We start from the raw sequence: 20,982 nt of genomic DNA, 5'->3' as shown, positions 1-20,982 counted from the left end.
TGGGAGATACTTACTGTATACTATAAACATCTATGGTCTACCGGTATAATAACCTGGATGTACTGGGAGATACTTACTGTATACTCTAAACATCTGTGGTCTCCCCGTACAATAACCTGGATGTACTGGGAGATACTTACTGTATACTCTAAACATATATGGCCTCCCCGTACAATAATCGGGATGTACTGGGAGATACTTACTGTATACTATAAACATCTATGGTCTACCCGTTTAATAACCTGGATGTACTGGGAGATACTTACTGTATACTCTAAACATCTGTGGTCTCCCCGTACAATAACCTGGATGTACTGGGAGATACTTACTGTATACTCTATACATCTATGGTCTCCCCGTACAATAACCTGGATGACTGTGAGATACATGTTGTATACTCTATACATCTATGGTTTCCCCGTACAATAACCTGGATGTACTGGGAGATACTTACTGTATACTCTATACATCTATGGCCTCCCCGTACAATAACCTGGATGACTGTGAGACACATGTTGTATACTCTATACATCTATGGTTTCCCCGTACAATAACCTGGATGTACTGGGAGATACATGTTGTATACTCTATACATCTGTGGTTTCCCCGTACAATAACCTGGATGTACAGGGAGATACATACTGTATACTCTATGCATCTATGGTTTCCCCGTACAATAACCTGGATGTACTTGGAGATACTTACTGTATACTCTAAACATCTATGGCCTCCCTGTACAATAACCTGGATGTACTGGGAGATACATACTGTATACTCTATACATCTATGGTTTCCCCGTACAATAACCTGGATGTACTGGGAGATACTTACTGTATACTCTAAACATCTATGGCCTCCCCGTACAATAACCTGGATGTACTGGGAGATACATACTGTATACTCTATACATCTATGGTTTCCCCGTACAATAACCTGGATGTACTGGGAGATACTTACTGTATACTCTAAACATCTATGGCCTCCCCGTACAATAACCTGGATGTACTCGGAGATACATACTGTATACTCTATACATCTATGGTCTCCCCGTACAATAATCTGGATGTACTGGGAGATACTTACTGTATACTCTAAACATTTATGGCCTCCCCATACAATAACCTGGATGTACTGTATACTCTATAGACATAATTTAGTACAGTATTTTATACTCTTTACTTTTCAAGTTATAAAGATGACCTGATTCTGAAGCTAATAGAGCATGTAGAGAGTTGGAAGATACCAAAGAAGTATTCAAATTTAATAGAAAAGTTATAATGTTGTAGATATCCCTACCTGGATCAATATAAATCCAGCTTCTAGTCTCTACATCGAGGCCACAGCGACCTTCTATAAGGGAAATCCCATCGGTGGGATATCTTCCTTCTGGGATGATATCACCAGCTAAGAGCTTGACAAGACTTGATTTTCCGACCCCGAACTGGCCTGTTACCATACAGCGCATGTCAAAGGAAGCATACGTTCCACTGCCAAGTAACCTGTTTAACATAGCAGACTTTGTCTGTGTGTGGATTGGATCTGTAATTAAAACGGTTTCTATAAAAAGGTCATTTAGTCCAAGTTCAATAAAGATTTGTTCACTGATTTAAGTTTGTTATTAATATTTTTCATTAACAAATCATTAAAATTCTATGTCAAACATGGATTGATTGATTGTTGCTTGTGTAACGTCCAGTTATCTAAAAGAAATCTATGAAAGTCATATTGAAGATCAGATGAAATCATGAACAGGAAACTTTTTTATACTTCTCTAGCTATAACTAGAGGCTCTCAAGAGCCTGTATCGCTCACCTGATTCTACCTGGGTTTTTGAAATCATATAAAACTAGAGGCTCTCAAGAGCCTGTGTCGCTCACTTTGGTCTTTGTGCATATTAAACAATGGACACAGATAAATTCACGACAAAATTGTGTTTTGTTGATGGTGACGTGTATGTATATCTTACTGTACTGAACATTCTTGTTGCTACAATTATCTCTATTTATAATGATCTTGGCCCAGTAATTACAGTGGAAAATATTTTTTTTAAATTTACCAAAATTTATGAAATGTTAAAAATTGACTATAAAGGGCAATAACTCCTTAAGGGGTCAATTGACAATTTTGGTCATGTTGCCTTATTTGTAGATCTTATTTTGCTGAACATTATTGCTGTTTACAGTTTATCTCTATCTATATAAATATTCAAGATAATAACCAAAAACGGCAAAATTTCCATAAAATTACCAATTCAGGGGCAGCAACCCAACAACGGGTTGTCCGATTCATCTGAAAATTTCATGGCAGATAGATCTTTACCTGATAAACAATTTTAATCATTGTCAGATTTGCTCTAAATGCTTTGGTTTTTGAGTTTTAAGCCAAAAACTGCATTTTACACCTATGTTCTATTTTTAGCCATGGCGGCCATCTTGGTTAATTGGCCGGGTCACCGGACACATTTTTCAAACTAAATACCCTGATGATTGTGGCCAAGTTTGGAATAATTTGGCCCAGTAGTTTCAGAGGAGAAGATTTTTGTAAAAGATAAGGCTTAAATTAAAATATTGTTTGTTTGCCCTTTACCGACCGACCCTATAAATTCGTTCCGCCTGAAAATCTTTTATTTATGTTTACCAGCAAGATTTTATTTTATTTTATTTTTTGTTCCTACCAAAAATCTTATATTTGTATTTCCCGCTCAAAACTTTTTTACCGGAATTCTCAGGTTTTATCTTTCCTGTATAAGGTCTAGTCTGTTTGGTATCACATGAGCGTTTGACATGAATGAACACTTGCATTTGGAGTTTCAAAGCATTTGTTTGAAATCGATGTTGAAAGCTTTGAAATCATGATTTAACGAACTTAACTCCGTGTCTTTATACGTGAAGAGCAGGGTTCATTCAAAAAAAGTTCGTCCAATACAATTAATTATCAACGTGTGTACAAAATATTTTGTAAACAGACTTTGTATCCTATGTAGGGATGGCCTTTGGTGGTCCGTAGATTAGAATGATTATGTTTAATGATGCCTTCGACCAGCATTGATATATTCTGATTTATATGTGACATGAACCAAAGGTCTGTAAAGGAGAGAATATTTGGCAGTAAAATCGCCAAGTTTTTCCATACAGATCATTTATAAATGCGGTGTAAAATACGTGACAATTGAGTTTCAAGTCTTGTAGCATTTTTATTGGAAACACAGGCACACACAAAAATTTAAACACTCTAGGGACTTTTTCTACTAGTAATGTACAATGTATTTCTGCCCGGACATATTTTACAAGAACAAAATTATATCTTACCTGCTTACAGAAAAACTTTAGGTTTGAACCTTGAAGTAAGCGTTCAAGGTACATATCATAGTACTATTAGTGCAAGTTAAAATTCTTAAAAATTCCAGGTATGTAAACGTTTAAAATATGCCGCACAGCCCTATATTTTGAAATTTGAAAAAAATTGTAGTGCAAATGAATTAACTTCACATTCTACATGATATTTTTTTTTCAAAACTTGGACTATTATACTAATAGTCCTAGAAACTTATTAGCAAAAGCATACTTAAGGGCATACGATACAGTTTTGAACTTGTATTTACAAGTTGATGAAAATTTGCATATAGGCTATTTTTTACCTGATTAAATCAAATATGTAATAAAAAATATACCTTCATGTGCTACTTTTTGAGTAAAATAAGGTCGAAATTTTGTATATTTGCTCAATATTCAGATTTGTGTCCGTATTTTCTTTTTCGAAAGAAAGACATAACTTTTTTGTTTTAAAAGATAAACACAAAATGGTTTTTGTTAAATAATCGGTAATTTCTGCATTTTATAAGTATCATTAAAAATTATGCAATTTATAAATGCGGTGTAAAATACGTGACAATTGAGTTTCAAGTCTTGTAGCATTTTTATTGGAAACACAGGCACACACAAAAATTTAAACACTCTAGGGACTTTTTCTACTAGTAATGTACAATGTATTTCTGCCCGGACATATTTTACCAGAACAAAATTATATCTTACCTGCTTACAGAAAAACTTTAGGTTTGAACCTTGAAGTAAGCGTTCAAGGTACATATCATAGTACTATTAGTGCAAGTTAAAATTCTTAAAAATTCCAGGTATGTAAACGTTTAAAATATGCCGCACAGCCCTATATTTTGAAATTTGAAAAAAATTGTAGTGCAAATGAATTAACTTCACATTCTACATGATATTTTTTTTTCAAAACTTGGACTATTATACTAATAGTCCTAGAAACTTATTAGCAAAAGCATACTTAAGGGCATACGATACAGTTTTGAACTTGTATTTACAAGTTGATGAAAATTTGCATATAGGCTATTTTTTACCTGATTAAATCAAATATGTAATAAAAAATATACCTTCATGTGCTACTTTTTGAGTAAAATAAGGTCGAAATTTTGTATATTTGCTCAATATTCAGATTTGTGTCCGTATTTTCTTTTTCGAAAGAAAGACATAACTTTTTTGTTTTAAAAGATAAACACAAAATGGTTTTTGTTAAATAATCGGTAATTTCTGCATTTTATAAGTATCATTAAAAATTATGCAATTTATAAATGCGGTGTAAAATACGTGACAATTGAGTTTCAAGTCTTGTAGCATTTTTATTGGAAACACAGGCACACACAAAAATTTAAACACTCTAGGGACTTTTTCTACTAGTAATGTACAATGTATTTCTGCCCGGACATATTTTACCAGAACAAAATTATATCTTACCTGCTTACAGAAAAACTTTAGGTTTGAACCTTGAAGTAAGCGTTCAAGGTACATATCATAGTACTATTAGTGCAAGTTAAAATTCTTAAAAATTCCAGGTATGTAAACGTTTAAAATATGCCGCACAGCCCTATATTTTGAAATTTGAAAAAAATTGTAGTGCAAATGAATTAACTTCACATTCTACATGATATTTTTTTTTCAAAACTTGGACTATTATACTAATAGTCCTAGAAACTTATTAGCAAAAGCATACTTAAGGGCATACGATACAGTTTTGAACTTGTATTTACAAGTTGATGAAAATTTGCATATAGGCTATTTTTTACCTGATTAAATCAAATATGTAATAAAAAATATACCTTCATGTGCTACTTTTTGAGTAAAATAAGGTCGAAATTTTGTATATTTGCTCAATATTCAGATTTGTGTCCGTATTTTCTTTTTCGAAAGAAAGACATAACTTTTTTGTTTTAAAAGATAAACACAAAATGGTTTTTGTTAAATAATCGGTAATTTCTGCATTTTATAAGTATCATTAAAAATTATGCAATTTATAAATGCGGTGTAAAATACGTGACAATTGAGTTTCAAGTCTTGTAGCATTTTTATTGGAAACACAGGCACACACAAAAATTTAAACACTCTAGGGACTTTTTCTACTAGTAATGTACAATGTATTTCTGCCCGGACATATTTTACCAGAACAAAATTATATCTTACCTGCTTACAGAAAAACTTTAGGTTTGAACCTTGAAGTAAGCGTTCAAGGTACATATCATAGTACTATTAGTGCAAGTTAAAATTCTTAAAAATTCCAGGTATGTAAACGTTTAAAATATGCCGCACAGCCCTATATTTTGAAATTTGAAAAAAATTGTAGTGCAAATGAATTAACTTCACATTCTACATGATATTTTTTTTTCAAAACTTGGACTATTATACTAATAGTCCTAGAAACTTATTAGCAAAAGCATACTTAAGGGCATACGATACAGTTTTGAACTTGTATTTACAAGTTGATGAAAATTTGCATATAGGCTATTTTTTACCTGATTAAATCAAATATGTAATAAAAAATATACCTTCATGTGCTACTTTTTGAGTAAAATAAGGTCGAAATTTTGTATATTTGCTCAATATTCAGATTTGTGTCCGTATTTTCTTTTTCGAAAGAAAGACATAACTTTTTTGTTTTAAAAGATAAACACAAAATGGTTTTTGTTAAATAATCGGTAATTTCTGCATTTTATAAGTATCATTAAAAATTATGCAATTTTTATTGCGAAATAACTCTATATTTATCAAATGTTCATGAATAGAGGGAAAAACGTCATTTTTGCTGCATGTTTATCAAAATTAAAAAAATTGCACTATTTACAGTTTTATAAAATTTGGGTCACATAATCTCCTTGCAAAATGAAACAAATTGCTGTTTTAAAAAATAGGGGTCCATGCATTCTTTTTCAAATTAAATCAGTTTGAATGATAAAAGTCAGTCGAAAAATGCATCTTTTCCCGATATGTCAGAGTTTGACGTCGCGAAAATAACATTTTACGTTAGCAACGTCATTACCTTCACTGTAACTGTATCGTTTGCCCTTATCCATGCAGATTTTGTATCTATAAAATAAAATATTATACCTACCTGCCTACCCCTGACAAAAAATGTACCGAGCTAAATTATTTTTTGGGAAAGAAAAATAAAATATTTTACCTACCTACCTACCCTGTTTCAAAACATAGGGTCGGAAAGGGCAAACAAACAATATTTTAATTTAGGCCTAACTAAGATTTAAAAACAATGGTTAAACATTGACTATAAAGGGCAATAACTTCTAAAGGGGTCAACTGACCATTTCGGTCAGGTTGACTTACTTGTAAATCTTACTTTGCTGAACATTGTTGCTTTTTACAGTTTATCTTTATCTATAATAATATTCAAGATAATAACCAAAAACAGCAAAATTTCTTAAAATTACCAATTCAGGGGCAGCAACCTAACAACAGGTTGTACGATTCATTTGAAAATTTCAGGACAGATAGATCTTGACCTACTACAAAATTTTACCCCTTGTCAGATTTGCTCTAAATGCTTTGGTTTTTGAGTTATAAGCCAAAAACTGCATTTTACCCAAATGTTCTAGTTTTAGCCATCTTGGTTGGTTGGCCGGGTCACTGGACACATGTTTTAAACAAGATACCCCAATATTGATTTTGGCCAAGTTTGGTTTAATTTGGCCCAGTAGTTTCAGGGGAGAAGATTTTTGTAAAAGTTAACGACGACGGACGACGGACGACAAGTGATGAGAAAAGCTCACTTGGCCTTTTATCGAGGTGGAAATTGATTTTAAAAATGATAATTTCACTGTACGTAAGACCAGCAAATATTTTTAATTAGTACAATTGATCAGACAAAAAAACAGAATAATGCAATTGTGAAGGGCGATGTTGTTGTCATAAGTTTAACCGAAGATCTCTTTTAGACATATGGATGGTAGCTGGACCAGAAGTCAATAGACTATCAGATGAATTTGAAAGATCTTTTGGTTTGAGGCATTCTATAACAGACGGATGACTTAATGAAGACTCTACGAAAAACACAAAAGGATATCTTTAAAAAGATCAAAGGCAAACAATATGACGATCTTTTGAAGCAAATTCAAAACGAAGGAGAACCTGCTTTTTATAACCTGATCAAAAAGAACAACTTCCTATTAAGTCCGTAAAATAAAAACTGTAAACGTTTTTGTCAAAAACAAAGCTAGAGAACATTAAAAGTGATTGTGATATCTTTTCTAGACTTTTATTTCTTGTCACAGTAGACAAATTGACTTGGAATAATTCTTTATCCATAAAAAACAAACTGCTCCTCCATTTTTGTCTCAGGATGTCACTTTAAACAGTGGTATTAAATCGGTGCAAATGGGTATACTTGAAACATTTTGCGAGTTGCTGATCCAAATTCTGACATATTTATCTTTGGTTGGGCAGCATTGGTTAATTGAAGGCCAACTTGTTGAGCAAACATATTTCATGTCATACTGCCAGTATTCAAGAGTAGACATTGTATTTGTTGTTTACTAAATGAATAATTTATAAGGCTAGCTGTGACTAGACAAAGGCAAGGTTCTTGTGCTAGACGGAAAGGTGTTCGTTCTGGTAGAACACCAGGGGTTGGGAGAAGTTTTCTATGTGAAGATGACAACGAAACGAAATTTTCAAGTTTCTTGCCGACATAATTGCTTCTTTAGAGACTAATAAAGATGTGCATTTTACTCATGGTGAACATATTCTTTGCAATTCCAATAAGGATACTTTCCAGCTACCACCTTGTAAGCATGGAGAAGCAGATACACAAATGTTTGTCCATGTACGGCATGATTATGAAAATTGTTGTAAAACGTAATTTTAGGTAGCACTGAGACAGATGTAGTTGTATTAAGATTTGCAGCACTCGCAAAATATGGTGGAACAAACTGAGGATAGGTTTCGGCAGACTTTTGGTGACATATTAAATGCGTTTGGACCTTGTGTAGCTACTCTTCCTGTCGTCCAAAATCTTTAACCTGAAGCGAACGGATGCACAGACAGACTAACAAACGAACGGACAAACGAACAGACGAACGGAAGCACAGACCAGAAAACATAATGCCCCTCTACTATCGTAGGTGGGGCATAAAAACTAAAATGATATACTTATGTAGTTTCATCTTGTCTGCCCTGTCACAGTCAATTCTAATTTTGGATTTCAAATGCATATAAATTTGTCGTTTTATATTTTCTCTTAAGCTTTCCTCTTCATCAATGAATGATTTTTATATTTACTTTGGTTAAGTAATAGTGGAAGTGATTTACAGAATGATGTAACTTCTTGTTAATGTTAAAAAAAAAAGTTATTCGAATTAGGCTAAACATACTTTTGCATTTAAAATCTCAATTAACCATCTCCTATTTCTGTTATTAACTCAGTAAAAAATAAATGGGGAATGTGTCCATGGGACACAGATGATGCCCCCGCTTGCATTTCAGGGCATACAATACAGTTTTGATCCTGTATTTAGAGTTTGATGAAAATTTTCATAGAGGCTATTTTTTGCCTGATTAAAACAAATATGTAATAAAAAATATACCTGCATGTGCTATTTTTTTTAGTTAAATGAGGTCGAAATTTTGTATATTTGCTAAAAATTCGGATGTGTGGCCATATTTTTTTTTTCGAAAGAAAGACATAACTTCTTTGTTTTAAAAGAAAAACCCAAATTGTTTTTTGTTAAATAATTTGTAATTTCTGTATTTTATAAGTCTCCTAAAAATTTATGCTTTTTTTTTATTCAGAAATAACTTATATTTATCAAGTTTATCAAATGGACATGGATTGAGAAAAAAACATATGTTTTTGCTGTACATTTATCAAAATTAAAAAAATTGCACTATTTACAGTTTTATAAAATTTGGTCCACATAATCTCCCTGCAAAATGAAACAAAATGTTGTTTTAAAAAAAAGGGGTCCATGCACTTGTTTTCAAATTAAATCAGTTTGATTGAAAAAAATCAGTCGAAAAATGCATCTTTTCCTGATATGTCACAGTTTGACGTCGCGAAAATAACATTTTACGTTAGCAACGTCATTACCTCACCTGTAACTGTATCGTATGCCCTTAACGTTATAAAGGGACATAACTCAAGAAATGTAAAAGAGAATCTATCTAAATTTGTAATTGATCTGTGTTTTGTGGGAATAAGCATTGTTTATGAGTTTCATAACATTTGGTTGAGGCAAACTAAAGTTAGAGAACGGAAACGAAAAATTCAACATTTTTTCAATTTGTAAAGGGGCATAACTTAAGAACAGTAAAAGTGACGCCACCAAAATTCAAACTTGATCTGTGTTTTGTAATATTAAGCATTAATTGTGCAGAAGTTTCATAACGTTTGGTTGAGGCAAACTAAAGTTAGAGAACGGAAACGAAAAATTCAACATTTTTTCAATTTGTAAAGGGGCATAACTTTAGAACAGTAAAATTGACGCCACCAAAATTCAAATTTGATCTGTGTTTTGTAATAATAAGCATTGTGCAGAAGTTTCATAACGTTTGGTTGAGGCAAACTAAAGTTAGAGAACGGAAAGGAAAAATTCAACATTTTTTCAATTTGTAAAGGGGCATAATTTTAGAACAGTAAAAGTGACGCCACCAAAATTATATCATGATTTGTGTTTTATGGTAGTAAGCGTTGTGTATAAGTTTCATAACATTTGGTTGAGGCACACTAAAGTTAGAGAATGGAAAACAATTTAGAGATGCACTGATTTACCGACAGACGGACCGACGGAATAGGGTAAAACTTAATGGCCCCAATCCGCAACAGCGAGTCATAAAAAACTAAAAAACAAGATTTATGCATAATGCAATCGTTTTTTTTTGTATTTATAAATAACATGTATGCCAGGGGAAGCTGCTAATTAAATCAGAGGAATAAACCATCTGAAGAAAAACTGAAGGGACATAACTCTCGAATGGTAAAAGTGATGCCACCAAAATTCAATCTGTGTTTAGTGGTAATAAGCATTGTGCATAAGTTTCATAAAATTTGGTTGAGGCAAACTAAAGTTATAGAACGAAAACCAATTTAGAGACGTACAGACGTACGGACAAGGGTAAAACTTAATGAAACAAGAAATAACCAGAATATATGAATACTTATATATAATGCAATAGTTTTTTTTTTGTATTTTCAGATAACATGTATGCTGCAAATTAAATCAGAAGAATAAACCATATGAAGAAAAAGTGAGATCATCTGTCAAAAGTCCAGCAGGACTTAATATATTCAGCCAGCCTATGCAAAGACCAGCTTGACTATTTAGAGCCCATATAATGCTAGCTTGATTTTTTTAGACGAATTTTTGTAAAAGTCCAGCTGGACTTTATAGATTTGACCTCTGCTAATTTAAATAAATTTGAGGAGGATTCCGGCTTATTTTGCTGAAAGTTCAGCTTGGGTGTCCCTTATAAGCAATTCAAAGAAAAGTCCAAACGAATATTAAAAGTAAGGTTAAAAGTACTGCTCTTGTCCAGCTGGAGTTGGTGTTATTTATTTCATATTAGGCCTTTAAAAAAATGTTGTGTTTCCGGTCACTAGACCGACCGTCCTTTAGACCCCCGACTCGAAAGTTTTTAAAGCTGATGTGGGAAAAAAAATAATTTGTATACCTACCGACCGTTTTTTCTGAAAGAAAATAAAAAATTCTAAGTCCCTTGATCTTTTTATCGCCCCAAAAGAAAACAACGCTAATTTTAAACTCGAGGCTTATTTTTAGAATGTACTGGAAAGTGGAATCTTCTTGGCTAATTATATATGCGGGAGCATGCGCAGTAGTTATTTTCATTTGTCAGTGTTTGAACATGGCAACATAACGCGTCCTATTCAATGTTCAACGCGGAAAGTGTGACCATTTCGCAGAGAAAAAAATATTTCTAAATTGTACAGAAAGTAACACCTTTTTTGACATTAGCTATGAAATTCATCTAACATCGGTGAAAAAAAATACACAACACAAATTTTGTGCTCAGCCACCGGCAAAAATGACTGGACCGAGATTGATGACAATAACACAACTGTTGGAACAATGCAATCTTTTGGAATTAAATTTATCAAATTTTCATGCCAGACCCTTCTTCAAAATGAACCTGATATTAATCCATCTGAAACTGGTCAGCCAATCAACGCTTTAGACATTCTGATGAAAAGCCACAGATGCTTAGCCAAAAGAAAGTGTCCTGCCAGGGAACAGTGTATATAATATATTTGTCTATCTGTATTTGGGATGATGTTTAGTTCATGTTCCTATAAATGAATCTGCCTCACATCTTCTCAATTTCTTTCTCTGACAATCCCAAACTTTTGGTCCTGAAATAGGGGAATTGGGTTTAAAAAGCTAATTTCCTAGGGGAAGTGCTGCCTAATTTTTTTTTAGGTTTGGACTTTTTTCAGGGGTATTTTAAAAGGGGGTAAACTAAAAGTTATTTCAGGGGGATTCTAAAAGGGGTAAACTAAAAGTTATCTCGGGGAGATTTTTAAAGTGGGTAATCAATCACTTTCTATTAAATTTCAAACTTTTGTCTGGTAACTGGAAATTGAGTTTTATATAACTTAAGCTTATTTCATAATATTATAAAAAAAAAAAAAAAAAAAAAAAAAATAAATCCCTACCTACCGTCCCTTCAAAATTTCAAGGGGGTGATTGGAAACACAACATTATTTTTTTTAGGCCTTAGTGATACTAATATCGCAATCTGTACTGGGAATGAACCTAAATACCCCCACAATAGTAAGATCGCAGGAATTTTAATATCAGAAACTTTAACCGATATGATATACTGTGGATTCCTTATTATTCGTTGGATACCAATTTTCGTTGATTTCATGGGTACAGGTGAACCACTAAATGTGCAACGAATAACAATTTTTTTATAGGCGTGTATGCATACCTCAGCAAAACCATGAAATTAAATATCCACGAAGTTTTCCTTAATCCACAAAATTTGGTACCCACGAAAATAAATGAATCATCAGTATGGCATATTTTTTTCAGACCTTTGTATTTGTGTATTGGCCAAACGGATAAAAGCAATATTTTCAAAATACAACTGATTACCAATTATCATTTACTTACCATAAGGGGTCCCTCTTAAAGTGACATTTATCACAAACTTTAAACTTTTAAACTAATTTCAAATTTCAAAGTCAATAGACCATGACTGAGGGGGCAGGCCAAATTGACTCCATGGAAATTTGATGTGACAATGCTGAAACAACTGCATTCCAAGTATCACTGACCTTCCGTTTATGGTTCACCATTACCTGAACTTATCACAAAGTTTAACAAATTGTTGACACCACCAACAGCAGGCCAGAGTCTTGTCTCAATGAATTTGTCAAGGCCAGACAAAAAGTAAATATCATCCTAAATATTTTCTAATCAAAAGCTGAATGTGAATCTCGTATTACCATAAACAATTTACATTTCTACAAAACCAAATATTTAAAAAATAAAACAAGAAAACATGATTTGTTGTGCTAAGCATACCTCCACTCGTAATTCAAATACTGGAAAGCAAGAAGTAGGTGTCTGATAGATAATCAAAGTGTAAACATGTTAGTTACAACTTATCAAAACAAGCTGCTGACCAAATATGAAGTTATTCTGTTTTGCAGTATTTGAGAGAAAATATCAACTATCTGCAAACAGTTAGTATATACATCCTAAATTCATTCCATTAACTAAATATTATGGAACGCCATGACTGCCTTATGTTAATGATCAGCATTATATGCAGTGCTCACAACATTATATGCAGTGCTCACACCATTATATGCAGTGCTCACACCATTATATGCAGTGCTCACAACATTATATTAAGTGCTCACAACATTATATTAAGTGCTCACCACATTATATCAAGACATTATTAAGTGCTCACAACATTATATTAAGTGCTCACCACATTATATCAAGACATTATTAAGTGCTCACAACATTATATTAAGTGCTCACAACATTATATTAAGTGCTCACAACATTATATTAAGTGCTCACAACATTATATTAAGTGCTCACAACATTATACGCAGTGGTCACAACATTATATCAAGTGCTCACAACATTATATGAAGTGGTCACAACATTATACATTTTTTGTTGATGAAGGTGATGATTTGATGGTGATGATGATGTTTGATGTATGATGAGATTGATGTATGATGAGATCATTCGGTAAACTTAGGTTTTTTTAGCGGAAATTACAGAATCCATAATTAGTAATGCCTAGCTAACAATTAAAGTCATGTTATCATTAAGGCAGTATATACAATATTTAAAACGAATTGAAATAAGTAAGGAAAAGATGAAACTAAGAGGTAAATGAATGAACTAGTTCTGTTCGTCGTAAGAAATGCGAATGGCAAAATGTAAGTTAAATAATAAAAAGTTTATTTAATGAAATATCAAAGGAAAATTTGTATGATATATTCCTCGAGTTCATTTCCTACTGAAGAACTTTAGCAAGGTGCCACTTTATAGTCCATAATCAGTTTTAAAAAGCTTAATTACCTTTAAAATAAAATAGTCAGCTTTCTATAACACCTAAATGCCATATACTACACTAGCTTATATATGTCATGTAAGAGTCATTTTTGGCATCGATTTTCAGAATTTGGCAATTTTACATGTATAAGTATCTAACAGATATGGAAAATGCAGTTTAAAGCAAGTCTGATTGTAGGTGTTTAACATAGCTTTACATCAATTATTCCAATTTTTTTACAAGCTTTTTAGCACGCCAATTAGTTTGTCTTCTAAATATGATCAGCAGTCTTATATAGAGATATAAACTTTCATAAGAAAAATTTACCCTTTCAAGACCAAGTTTAACATTTTCATTTAAAGTTATCATCTCTTATGAAAACTGAGTTTATGTGGGGGTGAATAAAACGTTTACTACCTTTGTTTGGCAGTCTGCATGGTTAATATATATATAAAAAAGTGGTATGCTTGTCAATGAAACAACTTTCCACAAGAGACAAACTGACACCACAGAAATTAACAACTAAACGGCCATCAACAATGAGCAGAGCCAATTCCCCATAGTCAGCTATAGAAGGCCCCGAAATGATAAACGTAAAACATTCTTAATTTATGTACAAACAAACGATTGAAAAACGGGTTTCAACATGTTAGCGGGATACCAACCCTCCATCTAACATGGGACAGTGGCGTAACAGAACAACATAAGAACGAACTATGAAAATCAGTTGTAAAAGGCTTACCTCATCAGAAGGATACAAATATAAATACATCTAACAAAACTAGAGGCTCTAAAGAGCCTGTGTCACTCACCTTGGTCTATGTGAATATTAAACAATGGACACGGATGGATTCATGACAAAATTGTGTTTTGGTGATGGTGATGTGTTTGCAGATCTTACTTTACTAAACATTCTTGCTGCTTACAATTATCTCTATCTATAACAGTACTTTCTGTGGAAAATGTTATTGAAAATCTTCAAATTTTAAGAAAATTGTTAAAAATTGACTAAGAAGGGCAATAACTCCTTAGGGGGTCAATTGACTATTTTGGTCATACTGACTTATTTTTAGTTCTTACTTTGCTGTACATTATTGCTGTTTACAGTTTATCTCTATCTATAATAATATTCAAGATAATAACAAAAAAACAGCAAAATTTCCTCAAAATTACCAATTCAGGGGCAGCAACCTAACAACTGATTATTCGATTCATCTGAAAATTCCAGGGCAGATAGATCGTGACCTGATCAACAATTTTACTTCCTGTCAGATTTGCTCTTAATGCTTTGATTTTTAAGTTATAAGCCAAAAAACTGCATTTTACCCCCATGTTCTATTTTTAGCCATGGTGGCCATCTTGGTTTGTTGGCCGAGTTACCGGACACATTTTTTTAACTAGATACACCAATGATGATTATGGCTTAGTTTGGTTAAATTTGGCCCAGTAGTTTCAGAGGAGAAGATTTTTCTAAAAGATTACTAAGATTTACGAAAAATGGTTAAAATTGACTATAAAGGGCAATAACTCCTAAAATGGTCAACTGACCATTTTGGTAATGTTGACTAATTTGTAGATCTTACTTTGCTGAACATTATTGCTGTTTACAGTTTATCTCTATCTATAATAATATTCAAGATAATAACCAAAAACAGCAAAATTTCCTTAAAATTACCATTTCAGGGGCAGCAACCCAACAACGGAATGTCCGATTCATCTGAAAATTTCAGGGAAGATAGATCTTGACCTGATGAACAATTTTACCCCCATGTAAGATTTGCTCTAAATGCTTTGGTTTTTGAGTTATAAGCCAAAAACTGCATTTTACCCCTATGTTCTATTTTTAGCCATGGCGGCCATCTTGGTTGGTTGGGCGGGGCATCAGACACATTTTTTTAACAAGATACCCCAATGATGATTATGGCCAAGGTTGGTTAAATTTAGCCCAGTAGTTTCAGAGGAGAAGATTTTTCTAAAAGATTACTAAGATTTACGAAAAATGGTTAAAAATTGACTATAAAGGGCAATAACTCCTAAAGTGGTCAACTGATCATTTTGGTCATGTTGACTTATTTGTAGATCTTACTTTGCTGAACATTATTGCTGTTTACAGTTTATCTCTATCTATAATGATATTCAAGATAATAACCAAAAACAGCAAAATTTCCTTAAAATTACCATTTCAGGGGCAGCAACCCAACAACGAAATGTCCGATTCATCTGAAGATTTCAGGGCAGATAGATCTTGACCTGATAAACAATACTACCCCACGTCAGATTTGCTCTAAATGCTTTGGTTTTTGAGTTATAAGCCAAAAACTGCATTTTACCCCTATGTTTTATTTTTAGCCATGGCGGCCATCTTGGTTGGTTGGCCGGGTCAGCGGACACATTTTTTAAACTAGATACCCCAATGATGATTGTGGCCAAGTTTGGTTAAATTTGGCCCAGTAGTTTCAGAGGAGAAGATTTTTGTAAAAGTTAACGCAGGACGACGCCGGACGACGGACGCCGGACGCCAAGTGATGAGAAAAGCTCACTTGGCCTTTCGGCCAGGTGAGCTAAAAATAGAGTGGACGTGGGCGGGTACTTGTATATCCGAACAACAAAAAGACACTATAAGTACTGATCTGAGAGTACTCGCAGTTACTGACAGCTAGTTCAAAGCCACTAACAACTAAGAAAAAAAACATGCATCTAAGTTTTGCATTTAGGTAAAGATTGAAACAAACTGTTTGTAAAAAAGAAGGATTTACTATTATTGGATAGTAATGATTGTCCATGAAAAAAGAGTCATCTTGACCTAAATTAATTCTGGTTAAGGTACATTAAGATACAAAATCTAATCAACTACAAGTCATAGAAGAATAATATCTTTTAGATCGCACTTCTTTGATAACAATGGACCTTGAAAAAAATTCAAATTTGTGTTTAGGTCCAGATGATAGCAACAACACATAAAAGAGGAATGCTATATGTTACTGAGCACTACTTTGATTTTATTTAAAGTCCACACAATTTATTTTTTTTGTAACAGAAGCACAAAAAAAAACAATACTCGTTATTATGTCAATATATAATTGTAATATGATTATATTAATGGAGAACTACTAGTATTGTTTTACTGTGAATTCTTCTCGTTGTTGTTATTGGCGTTCTAATTCTTCTCACATACAAGCTTGTCTGGGGATTTCTGTTAATTTTGCTACCAATTTTTTTTCCATATCCCATGCTAGGATCAATGTTACTGAGGTTGAAAATTTCATATCTGAATATTTTTTTCGTTATCTGGAAAGTTACTTTTGACGACGGATCTTGATTGTTTCTTAGGGGCTTCTTTCTCATGGATCTGGATCACTCTCGTGAAAAAAATTGGAAAATTGTCGAAACTAATTTGACTTTTATGCATTGACCTACAGTACTCCGCCATAAGTATTCGTAAAACAACAATGGCTGTCACGTCACGGAAGGGTAAACAAGATTTGACCGTCGTCTCCATGTCACAATCGGGATGGCAATGAATCTATATATAGATGATCATGTGGAAAAACATGTGGTTGTCATGTGACACGTGCGTAATGACGTCAGAGGCGTCTGCACTTACGTTGTATCTAATGTAAACAAAATGGGTCGCAAGGGAAAAGAACTGACATCTGATCAGAAAAGTCGTCTCGCTGCATTAAATGATGCAGGTTACAGAAAAAGTGAAATCGTCAAATTGACAGGCATTAAACAGAGTACTGTTTACTGTTTTTTGAAGAGGTATGAGCACCGGGGTGATATAGAAAACATTCGGAGAACAGGCAGACCAAAATCCTTTCATGACCGGGACATGAGAAAACTTTCCCGTTGTGTAAAAAAACATCGCCGTAAATCTTTATCTGAAATTACTAATATTTTTAATGAGAGCATTGATCGACCTTTCTCTAAACGAACTGTTGAACGCAAATTACATTCTGATGGGTTTCACAAGCGGTCAGTAAAGAAAAAAATTCGTATCCCGGAGGTCAACAAGAAGAAACGAGTGGCATATTGCAGGGGGAATTTACATAAAACTGTTAATGCACACTGGAGTAAAGTAATCTTCAGTGAAGAGTGCAAGGTAATCATTGGGCAGGATTCTCGTGTCAGTGTCTGGAGAAAGGTCGGAGAAGAGTGGCTGACAGATTGTATTTGCCCTCCATCTCAGCGCAAGTATAGTTTAATGATCTGGGGATGCATCACTTACCATGGTGTTGGAACTATTACTGTTGTTGAAGGTAACATAAATGCCTTAAAATACATTGAAATTATTGACAATAACTTGTGGCCAGTGGTTGTTCGTCATTTTCCAGATGATAACTACGTTTTTCAAGATGATAATGCCCCCCTCCATCGAGCCCGATCTGTTCAAGATTTTCGTAGGGAAACGGGTCTAAAAAGCATGAACTGGCCAGCTCAGAGTCCCGACCTCAATATTATAGAATTGTTGGTGGGTATTAAAAAGGGAACTGCAAAAACGAACTCAGAACATAAATAATACCAAAGACCTGGAACGTGAAATTCGTGACATATGGGACAAATTAACTGTTACTTACCTGAAATCGTTGTATAAAAGCATTCGATCCAAGGAGGATTTTACGAGTAATGAGGAACAAAGGAAACATAACAAAGTATTGAGGTAGGATTTTTTTATTTTGTTACTTGTTAAATAGTTCCAAGTTTTTTCAGGTGCAGATTTACATTGACTGGCGGCCATTTTGTTTTTACAAATACTTATGGCGGACGACTGTATAATGGTTTACTTTTACAAATAGTGACTTGGATGGAGAGTTGTCTCATTGGCACTCATACCACATCTTCTTATATCTAAACACAAAAACTCAACATTGACTAATTCACCATAAAAATCAGGTCAAAATCAGGTGAAAACTGCCAGACAGACATGTTCACTTTACAAAAATTATATCAATCGGATATAGTTTATAAATTATCTACTGTTTATAGCAGCTGAGATACTGACTAGAAAACGGAAAATGTACCTTGATCAGTGATCCATGACATGATCATGAATGGATTGTCATCCCTACGTCTCACATTATAGGACTTTTGTCACAGGTAAAACAAACATTATTCGTTGGTTTCTAACAATATTATGTCAGAGTGTAGTCTATAATGGCTTCCCCTTTTCTTGAAGAAATAATCCTAGCAAGGCAGAATATTGCCTGCAAGTACTGATAAACGTACTATAACTTCCTACAGAAGACCATAAATTATGTGATGGTACTTACTATGTGGTGTATTTCATATATTGGAAAGCTGCTAGCACTATATAGCTCCATAGTTTGTTATTATCTATTTTATAGTATAAATCTCATCAATACATTGCAGTTAATTGCATGACGTCGTACAAAAAAAAATGTTGTTATTCTGCAATTCCTAGAGTAATAATAAACTAATAATGAAATAAAGTTAAAGAAAATTACCTTCTATTCCTAGCCCAGCAGTCACGCCTGAAGATTTCTCTGACATGACAGTCTGAAAAATTAGGAATATGCACTGTGAATATATCTTTACTCATGTCACTTGTTGCAATATAAAAAAATTTAAATATCAACCCCCCAAAACATACTTTATAAAACAAATGTTTCACATTATATAATATTTATATCGAACAAATTTTCATATTTTTTAGGAAAAAGGGTAGGCCAGAGACATTAATAGAGATATATAGTTTAAAGTGTAAAGGTGGTTTTTGAATTTGGAACATCCCCTTGTAGACATAAACTTGCTTCATGTTGATTTGCAAATGCATTTTGAATGCACCTTTAAATTGATAATTGTTCCAACTGTAGAATTTTCCAATATTCCGCAGTGATCACACACTTATCATTTGTCTTGATACAATGTATCCGTCCACTTTTGGAAAACCTCCGTTTTAAGCATATGTAAAATCGAGTAAATCAAGTACCTATGTTCCATCATATAAAAAAAATTGTCCTTTAACGTAGTATTTAGGGTATAAACCAGCTAGAGGCTCGAAGGTGTCTGGATATCGCTCATCTGTCATGTTTGACCCCAAAAACTATACAATACAATTAGGCATTTTGCCAAAACAGAATAGGATTGATTGATTGTTGGTGTTTAACATCTAAATCCCAGCATGCACTTTGATATATGGAAGCTAATGGTACAATTTAAGAGACATCCATACTCTTAAACAGAAGATATTGTCCGAAAACTACAAAAATGCTTGTTTTTGGTCCCTATTTGGCCCCTTATTCCTTAACTGCCGGTAATATAACCCCAAAATCAATCCCAACCTTCCTATTGTGGTATTGAACCTTCTGGAAAAATTCAAATAGATCCATTCTCTTAAACTAAAGTTATCAGTGGTGGATCCAGATATTTTCATAAGTGGGGTCCCACTGACTGCCTAAGAGGGGTCCCGATCCGGTCATGCTTCAGTGATTCCCTATATAATCAACCAAAATCTTCCGAGAAAAGGGGGGAGCCCATCCCCCTGGCCCCATGGGATGGGGTTGATTACTTTAAAATGTAATCGATTAAATTACAATTACTTTGCCAATAAAATGTAATCAATTACATTACAATTACACCCTATTTCATATGTAATCGATTACATTAGATTACTTTTCTTTAAAGTAATCATGATTACTTTAGATTACTTATGATTACATTGTTTATTGCAATATCAAAGTTTTTTTATAACTTTTTGTCCTCACAAAAAAGCTTATGTTGGTGATTTTTTTTAAAGCCTTAATTTATTGATCTTATTTAAAAGAATTTTATAGACAAGTGCAGTATAACATTCGTAATTTGATAAAAAAAAAAAAAAAGAAGCTATAGACTAGTGTCCATTCTCTATGTAAAAGATATAACTTTATTGTTTTCTACAAATTTTAACCGACTGCCTAATTAACAAAAAACCTGAACAAATAAGGAAAAATTAATTAAGTATAGTTTTATTGTCTGTTGGGGCATACTTCACACATCCATTAATGTTTTTACAGGTGTTAAATAATCACTACTTCCACTTTTTTAACAAACAAAAGGTGAGCTTGGGTATTAAAATGTTATTGTCTTAATAACAATATCAATAAAGTTAAAAGTGGTTGATTGTCATTATTTGTTTGAA

At 33.2% G+C, this 20,982-nt stretch overlaps 1 protein-coding gene across 1 annotated transcript in view; it reads right to left on the bottom strand.

Moving 5' to 3' along the window:
- LOC143054485 (uncharacterized) overlaps positions 1 to 20,982 on the bottom strand; it is a 114,826-nt gene that overhangs the window by 69,513 nt on the left and 24,331 nt on the right. Inside the window, exons 4-5 of the mRNA XM_076227509.1 lie at positions 19,310 to 19,361; positions 1,297 to 1,539 (exon numbers count right to left, since the gene is read on the bottom strand). Coding sequence (XP_076083624.1) covers positions 1,297 to 1,539; positions 19,310 to 19,361 — 295 coding nt within the window. The remainder of the gene's footprint in view (positions 1 to 1,296; positions 1,540 to 19,309; positions 19,362 to 20,982) is intronic.

The sequence above is a fragment of the Mytilus galloprovincialis genome, chromosome 12 (genome assembly GCF_965363235.1).
Source record: "Mytilus galloprovincialis chromosome 12, xbMytGall1.hap1.1, whole genome shotgun sequence".
NCBI lineage: Eukaryota > Metazoa > Mollusca > Bivalvia > Mytilida > Mytilidae > Mytilus > Mytilus galloprovincialis.
The sequence above is the reverse complement of the archived record's forward strand: the minus strand, read 5'-3'. Positions and strand labels throughout refer to the sequence as shown.